The sequence below is a fragment of the Balaenoptera ricei genome, chromosome 18 (genome assembly GCF_028023285.1).
Source record: "Balaenoptera ricei isolate mBalRic1 chromosome 18, mBalRic1.hap2, whole genome shotgun sequence".
Lineage (NCBI taxonomy): Eukaryota > Metazoa > Chordata > Mammalia > Artiodactyla > Balaenopteridae > Balaenoptera > Balaenoptera ricei.
Genome location: NC_082656.1, coordinates 49,373,274 through 49,385,697, shown reverse-complemented (window position 1 = coordinate 49,385,697; position 12,424 = coordinate 49,373,274). Strand labels below are relative to the sequence as shown.

Genomic DNA, 12,424 nt, shown 5'->3' with positions numbered 1-12,424 from the left:
TCAAACTTTTGCTTTAATCTTCTTAAAACATTTAGGATATCAAAGGTCACTTTTATTTCAAAAGGAATAACTGTGTTCCCAATTTTACTATCTTTGTAGGAAGACTGAGACTTTCTATGATGTTAATTGCCACAAGATGACAACTTTTTCTCAGACAGTAGGGTCTTGAAGCCCAAAGGAATATTTTTGTTTTGTTCGATCTTTGATTAATTTATTTGTCTTCTTTTCAAATATGTTTATTGATCTTAAGAATCACTCTTTTTTCATTCCTTTATAGCTGTCATTTTGCCCTAAATTTGATTGAGTTAAAGTGGCTTTATGCAGTATCTCAACCATATAAAATGATAAATAAATGAATCTAATCACATAATACCATACTACATGATAGTCTGTTCACACTTACCTGAAGCCGTAAGGACCAAGATGAGCATTCCACTGAAGCAACTGCAGAAAAAAAAAAAAAAAAAATGACATTCACACACACACCCCACATATACCTACACATAAACAAGGAACAATTTTAATCCTACATTGGGAAAAAATTGGAGTAGCTAACAGAATAATGATGGAAGACAAAATGTTTTACTAACTATAAGAATTAGCTACTTTGCAACTGGAATCTGTCACTAGGGTCTAGATGAGCTCTTAAGACTTGCAAATTGTATTTTTTAACATCACTTCTCCAGTTTCTAGTACATTGTTTAAGTAGATATTGGTAATATTAAGTAAATACATATATAAATGTATATATCATGAGTGATTAATGGATTAACTCACACAATAGCCAAACGTAGTCAAGCATAAATGTATTGAAGTTAAGTCAAATAGTCATGGGAATTATGGAACTTATAATCAAATGTGTGTGTGTGTGTATACATACATCTGATGCTTTTTGCTTGGACAACCTTTAAGAATTGTGGAGTCATAGACTCTAATGCTGAAAGCAAACTCAGGTGGTCGTCTGGTTCTATGCCTTTCTTCAAGAGACAAGCAATTATTATCCCCATGATCTATTAAGCCACATTTTCTTTAGCATGTGACAGCTAAGGTGATGCTGATCAAAAAATATAGCTCTTTATTCTTAAACAATTTCACATGCACATAGATGTTTAACAAGCGCCTTTGCAGAGCTATTATGAGAAAGCGCTAGCAGCCTTGGTCTGGAGGAGTAATTTATGACAGCTAGGTAAATGGTGTCCAAGATCACCTTGATCATATTAGCCACATAGTAGCCCTACCCCTGCACTGTGGGCTTTCTTTAACCCTGGTGACAAGAATGATTAAAAAAAAAAAAAAAAGAACACAATGAGTCCTACGCAGGCTGCTAGCTCTGTTTCTTCTTCTAGTACCTGCTGCCTCAGATCATCTGTCAGTAAGTTAACAGAGGAGGGAGTGGAAGGAGAAACTGCTAAGGAATGAGTGAGTGTGTATGAGAGCAGTGTAGTTAAGAGAAGCCCTTGTGTCCGTCACTCCCCTCCCCAACCTTTCTTCCCTTTTGGTTCATTAACGAGAAATGTGGAAAGGTGAGGGAGACGAATTTAACTTGTCCTGACATTAGTCAGAGACAGAGAAGTGCGGCGACTTCCAGAATATTTCTGCCCCAGAGAGAGGTAATTGGAAAAGGTGTTGTGTGGTTAGGTGTTGTAATGAAAAATAAAGAAATGATTCAGAAGAACAGTGGAATCAAATCATAAGCATAAAGGCAAGTGTGCTGAAGTTTTTAGCCACTTGCAAAATTAAGAGATATTATCAGGACTGTGCAAATATATTGCTCTGATTAATTTTCCTGGGGTGAAATATGAAAATATTTACAAAATTGAGAATCCCGCCCTGAATAAAATTTTCTCTGTGATATAATAGACTAAAACAAACCATAACAATCTATCTATTTAAAAATGTTTAAATAATAAAGAATGAATAAGAAGATTTCACCGTGAGAGTAAAAAGAATTTGTATCTGGGCATTACTCTAAGTTGCTTACAATGTTGGAGAATGTTCAATAAACAAAGTAAAGGTCAATTTATCTTAGAGGGTTTTATATTTGATTTTTGAAATGTTGTTTTGAGAGTTGTATATTATTACCCTTTCTTTAGACCCCTTTTTCATGTTTAAAAAACTAGTTTTTCAATATGAGGTGAGAGGTATTAAGGGCCAAAAGAATTAGATCTTTAGTTTTCATGATATTGAACAATTCAATTATAATTGAGAAAGAATATATTTGATTCCAGTTTTTATTTTAGTCGTGGAATTAAAGGTTTTAATTGTATATTCACTTGTAGATTCCTTAAGAATATATTTGAACAAATCATTGATATATAGGAAGGGTTAATTGAGAAAGAGACACTAATATACATAGCATTTCTCCTATATGAAGCTCTAGAAATACCCTATTGTCAATCCAAACAGAACAAACTAAAATGAGATAATTGGGAAGGTGCCCATAAAGTCAGCCTGAATATATTATCACAACTATATATGAGATAATATTTGTTTTAAAAAGATTCTATGGCACTGTAAACTCAGTCTCATTAGAGACTGCATTTAAGAGGCTTATAAAGTTACTCATTAATGTTATCTTGTTGTATCTCCACAGCTTTTTCATTAAAGAAAATTCAGCAGAAAGCCTTTTCTCCTGATAGCAGGAACCAATTTGCAATAAATGTTCTGGAAACCACTAGGGAAGCCATTACGGAGGTCTAATAAAAACAGACAAGCGTAACTTGTTCTATATTTTTGTTTCAATCACATACAGATGAGACCCCGCTTTCCACACCAACTGCGAGAGACAGCCTTGACAAACTTTCTCTAACTGGGCATGGGCAACCACTACCTCCAGGATTTCCATCTCCTTTTCTGTTTCCTGATGGATTGTCTTCCATAGAGACCCTTCTGACTAACATACAGGTAGGACTTTTTCACAGTCTGGGAGAAAGGAAGGTGGAAGGCTCAATTGTCTATTTTTCCCAAATTCATACTATTACAGCTTAATCCATTCTTGAGATTGACTGAACCATGGTATTGAAATTTCTCTAGCAATTTAAGATTTTAAACTTACTACACAAATCAAATTGGTTAGAAATACTCAAATATGTATACCACACCTTAATGAAAACTTAGATGCAAATGACCTAGGCCTTTTAAAAATTATTCTGCATCAATGCCTTCCTTATTGCCAACTAATGGGAGGAATCTAACTGTTTAAGTTTGTCTGATGTACTAAATGACAGTATACCAGTGCTAATAAATATTTAGCTATTTTTAAACTGCTAGCCTTTCGGTGAGGAAATGATATGTTTAGTCATTCAAATATGTCTAAAGTAAAAGAATCCAAAAAAAATCCCTTCTTTCATAAATAAGTTTATTTCAGTTAATAGGGTTTCTTCAAAGAATAGACTTCAAAAAGCCATACAAAACTTTCCACGGATTTCCTATGTAGTCTTCAGGATGTATATTTTACGTACAGTACATTATGAATCAAAAATACTTACAGTTAGCAATAACATAGAGCATGGAGCCAAAATAATAGGAGTGTTTGGGATAAAAGAAAGCATAATTTTCTTGCCCACACATGAAGTGGTCATGTGGACCCCAGATGGAGATTTTTGCCATCTACTTCAACACACTTGGAATAGCTAGTATTAAGCATACGCTTACAGATACTGTGCTGGTAATTTTTTTTTTTTTTAATCTTTGCTCAAGCACTCGATCCTTAGTGATATTTTTCTGTACACATTTCCTACCATATTAAACTTTCTCCCAGTAGAAATGTAATTAATTTTATTTACCCCTCCAAGGACATAACAGAAGGCCTTTAATGTAACATATCTTCTCATCTATTAATATGGCATTTTTAATACTAACGTAATTAGAGTCTCCAGAACTGTATTCAACTTTAAGGTTTTATATCTCAGTAATTGAAATAAATCATCAATCTAGCCTAAATGTAATCAAGGCTAAATAATTGATTATATTTTAGAATAAACATAAAACTTATTTTTTTCAAAATTTGGCCCATATTATTGTTTTCCAAGGTAGAGTTTTTAATGAATTTCTCCTTTGTCAAATTAAATGCTTGCATAAAATATCCCTCAACATTTTAAAATGGACACTCTGAGAAGTAAGGGAACAATTTATTTTCTTATGTATATAGCCCCATAGAAGCTAAGCATTTAACTTAAATTTCTCCATTTAGGTGTCTGTATCTTCACTAACTAAAACCTCTTTAACCAGGAAAGTGGTAATTTAATTTCAATTTCAGCAGAGAAATATTTCTGTGTAAACATTCACCAGTGTAGACCAGCTTGCTCATCTGAAGAGTGGGTTTACACAGGGACCTTTGCATTGTGTGTGAAAACCACATCACTAAGTCAAATTCTGTCAGTTTGGGAGTGTTTTTCCACCCACCCCTGGCCAGTAATACCCAGCCTGGAAATATCTGCATCACCTCAAATTGGAATTATTTCTTTAAAGAAAAAAAAAAAAAAACTTCAGTTTTAAAACGTACAAATTTTAGACAAATAATTTATTTTATTGAAAGTATCTCTAGATTTAATATACTCTCTAACGTTCCAACCAGCCTTGAGAGGGTATATTTTAGGAAGAGTTGATGATAGGATGATCATCAAGGCAAACTAAGTTATTTATTTCTAGTCCCAAATCATAGGAAACTGTGTCTGATAAAGTTAGAACACCTACAATAAGAATACTTCATTTAAAATAAATTATGCTTGTTCACTTCAGTCTTACATATATATAAGTATGTATTTAGATGTAGATATTATATATTTATAGGTATGGATTTAATACCTATATACATGTATATGTGCATGCACATATGTGTACATAAGGTAAAATAAAGATGAAAAATCTTATTGAGTTCCATGCACAGTAATATAAACACACAATACATACATACATACATATATACATGTATATATATATATACACACACATTAGGCACACATACTGGATTTATGTTCAGTAATGGCTTCACATTATTTTGCAAAAGGTCATAGATGCTAGCTCTTTTATTATTGCCACATATATTGAGTTATAGTAATATCCTAGGAATGGTATAGAATGTTTAAACAGTCATGACCCTGGCTTATGGGGCATACAGTATAAATGTGTTTGCTGCCCAAATTCTAATTTGGGTAATTACATTCTGTCTACCTCAATTTCCTCTGCAATTTCAATTATAAATAATGGAGTTCTCTGTTTTCTGTTTCAAATGGTAACACTCTTTTGGCGTGGTAAGTTTAAAGCTCCATATTTCCTTTGAGGGTATTTTATCACAATGACAATGAAAAAGAATTGAGTTAAAAATGTTTATATTTTTTACATCATACAATTTCATGTTTGAAACTAAAGGTTTATTATGTATATTTGCTATTGTAATTAAACCCAAGACATTGGGTTATATTTAAATTTAGTGCACATAGACTCTATTTTTCCTTAAAAACTAATGACCAAACACCTCTTCAGAATAATTTAAGGAGTTATTGTTCTAATATTCAATAAGTTAATTTCATGATATTCTATAATTTGATAATTTTCAATTTTAAAATTTATAATGATTACTACAAATATCCTTTCCATGACATGTTATCAGAATTGAATTTTCATAAATGTTATTTTTTAGTGCTTTAAAAGAGGCCCTGTGGAAAAATACTGTAGACTAGTATTTTAAAATATATATGTACTATATATAGTATAGAAAATATATATTTTATATATATCAATAGTATAGAAAAATATATGTAGTATAGAAAGTATATATATATATATATTATATATGTTTAGGCACCAGATTTTTGCTACTTCCTAGAACTATACTGTTCTTTCTTAAAATTTGAGTGTTTCAGAAATTAAAAGTAATAAAGGATAAAGATATCTTCAGTAAAAGACAGCAATTTCACTTTAGTGAGAGATATGGATTCATTCTAGATTTTGCTTTTTAGGATTTTTAAAAATGTATTTTATATGGAACTTTATTTTATTTTTTTCAATGTGGGTAGTCTTTCATTATGGCTTCCTTAATCAAACACATCTATGGAGAACTCCCTGTGAGATTATATGTGAGGAAAGTAGAATTTTAGTGTCAATTTACTGGATGTGACACCTTCGATCATTGACTACCATTTGAACAAACTGAAAGGAGAATTTTACCTACTTACTCAATCTGAGCTTTCATGCTGTAAAGCATAACTGGGATCTATTTGTACGTAGGACCAGGAACAAATGATTTACACTGTTTATCCTATTTACAAGAATTATTTTAAATGACTTACAAATATTAAAATAAGAATAGATAAATAAGTAAAAAGTAGAAAGGTAAAATAAGGTAGAAAATATAAAGTTTAGTTAGGGGTGAAGTTAGCACTAAAGATATATGCCATAAGGGGAGATAGGATAGGAGTTTGGGTCAGTATGGTTTGTCTATGTGGTGGTATTAAACAAACAAGGAAGACCTAAAAGGGATGTTAAAACCGCAATGAATGGCAGTCCCAGATTGGTTCACTATGGTCTAATAAATAAACATAATCCAACTGTGGTATTTAAGAAGTATTCGTTACTTCTATATTTAAGGGAAGACAGTGAAAAATAATTTGACCAAAATATTTTGATTATACATATTCCAGTCTTTACATTTCAATGTCATGACCAGTAATGTTATATTTTATACATTTCAAAGAAATTAATCATTTTTCATTTGCATCATCAATACATATTTTTAATTATAACAGAGTCAGATAAGAGAATTAGAAGGAAACTTTTCAAAAAGGTAAGCAACAAAATAGGACACTGGCTTCAAAATATGGGTAGACTAGAATCAGATATATTGGTCTTACATTATATCTTTTTATCTTTAATCATAATAATATATTAATCTTCTCCCCTTTGTTCCCATTACCAACTTGTGAAAACAGATCATATAAAAAAAACAGTAAAATATAGCTAGTATTTTAAACCCAGTTTACTATAATGAAGAGAGTAGCATTAACCTCTTAAAAATCTGGACTCTATATTGTATTTACTAATTGATATTGTATACAACAACAATAATAATAACAACATAAATAGTAAAAACTAATATTTACTGAGTAATCTTAATGAGTCCTTATACAGGAAAAATACTCCTGTATAAGTCTCCTCTACTCTACTCCAACACTACTTAACTTCTGACACTTCTGATCAAGAAATGTCTGGTAGTTTTTCCCACACCAAGCAATTCTGCAACCCCAGCTGGGTGCCCTACAATTTAACTCAATTCTGGCACTATCTACCTAGAGATAGCATCAGATCTCACAGGTTAAGAGTTCGGTCCCACAAGACTGCACTCCCTGTCCCCATTTCCATTGTCAATTGTAAGTCCAGGTTATAAGCTGTGCTTGTGACCAACCAGCTACAGATTGGAGGTTCCCACCACCCCCGCCATGAGTTCAATTAATTTGTTAGAGCAGCTCACAGAACTTAGGAAGACGTTTTACTTACTAAATACCCAGTTTATTATGAAAGATGAGAAAACCAAGATCAAGAAGGAGCAGGTGACTTGTCTAGTATAACTCAAGAGCAGCCAGATAGAAGAGATGCATAGGGCAAGGTATGTGGGATGAGGCATAGAGCTTCTGTGCCCTCTGCACATGCCACCCAGCCAGTACCTCCACAGGCTGACCAATCCAGAAGCTCTTTGAACCTCACCCATCCTTCAGGGGCTTTCCAAAAGTCAACTTAGTAACAGAAACTCAGGTGTAGTTGCAAGGGGCTTATTATGAATAACAGACGACCCATTTCACTTCTGTGGTTCTTATCACTTAGGAAATTCTACCCATTGTAGGATCTCTAGACACCAATATCCAGTGTAGGATACCTAGAAGTGCTTTTGATGGAGGGTTCATTGTTAATCAACTTCGGAGAACAGTAACCATAGCATTAAACCAAGTATAGCTATATCTTTTGTCACAAGAGCTGCGAAAATGTGTTAGTTGATACTGTGCTATCATATTTTTTTTCTGTCTATAAAAGTTCCTGGTTTCAAGGCACACTATTCCTTCTCATCCTGGAAAGAAACAAAAGAAAAAAAAAAGAAAGTTAAATAAGCTGGGGAGTTCTGATCCAGGCTTAGTCAACTTACTAGTTGGGGATCTTGGATAAGTCACCTGTTCCTTCTGGACCTTGGTTTTCTAATATTTAAAAGGTTTTAGTTAGAATAGGTGATGGCTAAAAATCTCCTCCAACTAGGTTATTTACTCTCATTAGAAGCAGCAAATTATTGAGCACAAATTTTGGCACGTGAGTTTCAGTGACATTCATGGAACCTTACGTGTCATCTGATTCTGAAATAAATTTGTACAAAATACAAATATGGATTAAGTAAGCTTTTCTTCCTCTAGGATCTAACTAGCAAATTAAGAAATGTTTCTTTCATATCAGTATATCTTAAAGTCCCCTTATACAAACAGATATTTGTACTTCCTAGGCTATAGAAATAGTTGAGATATTGCTAGATTAATCAGTGTCCTTAAAAAAATATATATGTATATTATATATATAATAGACTCATTCTCTGAAAAATTATGGAAATAATTTAATTTACATGGTAGATCATTTCAGAAAACAAATTGTGCATTATGACAACCATTATGCCTGACTTATAGAAAAGAAATTTGAGGTCAAACAACCATTATCTTTAATAACTGCTGTGTCATAGAGTAAGCTTAAAATGCATTTCTTCGCAACTGTCATGGTGCAACTTAAACATCTGAGAACTGAACTCCCCTTGGAAGCAAATTCACGTTTTGAGCCCTGTGTATTTTACTGTCATCATAGAATTTTGCTTGATACTGCACGACCACATGAGACCCAGCATTTAGTGTGACCTTTTGAATATGATCTACCTGGAAAATTTACAGAAGTTACACAAATCTTTAAGTACTATTATCGCTGATGGTTAAAATGGTGTCCCAGAGATTTGTAGATGTTGTGAACACTACTTGCTATTGCTTTTCCCAGCCCCCTGCTGCACTGAAATTTAATCGGTTTTCTGTATTTTTTGCAGCAGAGCTGTCACAGGCAATACCATATTTTTTGCATATGCATCAGTTTGACTCTAGTGCAGATTTTTGTTCACACTGGACTCCTGATGTGCACTGATTTAAAGTCTAAAAATGAAACAATTTTATACAGCTTATAATATTCCCTAGAGGGTATTGGATCCTAAAAGCTAATATTTTTCAGACATAATCAGCAGGAATAGGTAATATATTACCATTAGCGACATTAGCAGCAACAGTAACAAAAGGAAACAGTAAATGTAAATGTTCTTAGCAACTTCATACTTTACAACAAATATTAATATAAAATTACACAAATTAGAGTTGCAGCTTAACATTATTCAACATGTTTATTCATAATGATTGTTTCATATTTTAAAAACGCCAAAATATTGTGTTTTGTCAGCCAAGGACAATAATAGTTTAATAGTAATTTATTTTAAACGGCTACTGATAATACAACCAATCAACACATTAAGTGGTGCCAACATTGGCATCTTGCTAAATAATCTCTAGACATTGCACAGAGAGTACATCTTTCAAAGATAAGTCAACAAGAGCAATCGGAGCAGAAAATTAGAATTTGGTATCTTAGAATTAAAATACAGCAAAACTAAAGTTTTAATTGGGGTGATCTAAAAGGGCACTTGATGTAATGATCTCTTTTATTTGTTACTAATTGTTTGTTTCTGATGAAGAAGAAACATACACAGGATGTTACTGAATTAAGATGGCAGTTTTCTTAGCAGCTATGTTTTATTGCTAAAAACAAAGAGTAGGGAGGGATGAACTGCCACATAGAAATTCTCCGGTTTGTTTCATATCACAAGAATTAATCCAAAAAACTCAGGATCAATAACAACAAATATGAAATAATTTATATGTGTTTGAAAAGAGACTAAAAATGGCTTCTGACAATGCTACATCAGTGGACTGAGATGAAGGTACATTTCTATTGCACTAACAAGTCAATCTGGAGTTGAAATTCCTGAATCAAACTGCTTGTGGTGTCTCCTGCAAAGGGGTCACATTCTAGAATATATCTACAATTGGCACTAACTTCCATTTCACTTCTAATTTCAATTGAAAAATTCAGCCGCTGATGTTCACAAACCAAAGCAAAATGTCTTCTTCAAAACAGCGTTTTGTATTGCTGAGTTGATAAGGATGGAAATTTTAGCTCCAATTTTTGCTAATAAGTTTACTAATAATTTTCTAAAGCATCTTAGAAGAGAACACATGCAGAATGCTTTGTATATGTTTTACATATTCTCATAATCTCATTTTCAAAAACCTCAGAATACTACTAATTTTTTTAAATAGCATACCGTCAAATTACACATATATGACTTTATGTTATATAAATAAATATAGTTTGCTTTTACCGTATGTTCTTGAATTATTATATATACTGTCAAATAGTCCCCTAAAAGTTACCCTCTGTTTATAGCCATTTTGATTGCCTTTTTAAAAATAATGCACTATTAAGCCACTAAGTTTTGGATCCCTTACACATACTATGTAGCTCAAGAAAAATATACCAGTATTATGATTTCTATTCATCAAAATTTAAAAAGCTACTCTATGGTAGGCACTCTCTGGGTTTTGGGGATGTAGTACCCAATGAGAGAAAATGTCCCTGCCTCAGAGAGCTTACATTTCAGTGGAGAAGATGCAACATAAAGCACTAAATGAATAAATATATGACAATATTACATAATAATGCTATGAAGAATTTTAAGGAGGGAATAAGCAGGTGAGTTTGGAGGGCTGTTCCAGATAGGGTGGGAAGAGAAGGCCTTTCTTGAGTGGTGACGGAACAAACGTGCAATGAATGAAGGATGAGCCACGCAAAACTCGGGAGGGAAAGCATTCAGGAGGGGATCAGAAAGAGCCAAGTCCCTGGTGCAGAAACAAATCCGTGCCTTGAGAAACGAAAGGCCACTGGTGTCACATATAATCTCAGTAGGGAGTGGTAGAGAATGAGCCCTGAGACACAGGTGGGTACTGCCAGCATCACGTGGGGTTATATAAACTATGTCAGATAATTACACGTGGAACAGCTCCAGTCTAATGTTCTCTACGGTATTTATTTCTTAGACACGCTTATGTGCTGCCCTCATATAGTTTTAAATCTAGATATTCTAATTAGAAGCAGTTGAACCTGCATGCCAAAAATATTTGTCTTCCTAAAATAGTTTACTTAAATTTAGATTTTTTTTGCTTTAGTTATAGTATTTGTCCTAGTGAGTACAGAGTGACTGCACAACAGGAGTCAAAGAATTTGATAAGTGGGTTGTTCTCTTTTAAAATACTTTAAAGTAATGAATGAAATGTGCTTCATACCAAAATATTACAATTCTGAATACCTTCTTTGTACAGGGGCTCTTGAAAGTTGCCATAGATAATGCCAGAGCTCAAGAAAAACAGGTTCAACTTGAAAAAACAGAACTGAAGATGGATTTTTTAAGGGAAAGAGAATTAAGGGAAACACTTGAGAAGCAGTTGGCGATGGAACAAAAGAATAGAGGTATTTTCAAACTTCCAACTAAGTCTAAAACTTTATGTCAAATATTCAACATGACAATACTATGTTTCGTGATTTACTGTGAGACCGTAACTTTTTTCTTTTTACTTGTAGCTAAATTTTAGAGCAGGATTTGAATCCTGGGCTTACTGTGCTTCTTAATCTCCAAAGTACATTGTTTCTCTTCTGTTCATACCTCGAGGGGTTGAAATATATCAATTATATCATTAATCACATAATTTTTATTGCTTACAGCATTTAACAAATTCATAATTTTAAGATAAGAAGGTGCTCTGATAAGATGACAGCCATGAAGAAAAATTTTATATTCATTCACAATTGCCCTTTGAAAAACTTGAGTTAAAGTCATAAAGCTAAAGTAGAAAATACTGATTATTCAAGCGAAGCAGATTTAGTAAGATATTTATCAACTGAAATGGGAGACTGATGAATATCTGAACAAATGACCAAAGTTGAGTGTTTGTATAATTTTCTTTCTGAATGCCTCATTTTCATCCAACAAGGTCAAATACATATCAGAGTAGAAACTGATATGAATTTTTATTGGGTAAAAATAATGATATTATCAATCTATGAACTGCTTCTTTTTACACACTTTACAGTGCATGTATAGATAATTTTGAAGGTCATTCATATTTGTGTGTTTATTTTATGTATGAAATCGAAGAGTATTTTCTTTACAACCACTTCCCCTTTGTCTCAGGTCTAAGGTTCTCCTCAGTATTCTAGAAGGGGGAGCTCCTTTTTTCTCATTTAATAAGTACCCATTATAAATACTCCACACTTTCTCCTTTGATATGTTTGACATGGTCATTTAAAAATC

At 32.9% G+C, this 12,424-nt stretch overlaps 1 protein-coding gene across 1 annotated transcript in view; it reads left to right on the top strand.

Moving 5' to 3' along the window:
- DACH1 (dachshund family transcription factor 1) overlaps positions 1 to 12,424 on the top strand; it is a 412,554-nt gene that overhangs the window by 356,632 nt on the left and 43,498 nt on the right. The window contains exons 7-8 of the mRNA XM_059902726.1: positions 2,753 to 2,904; positions 11,436 to 11,583. Coding sequence (XP_059758709.1) covers positions 2,753 to 2,904; positions 11,436 to 11,583 — 300 coding nt within the window. The remainder of the gene's footprint in view (positions 1 to 2,752; positions 2,905 to 11,435; positions 11,584 to 12,424) is intronic.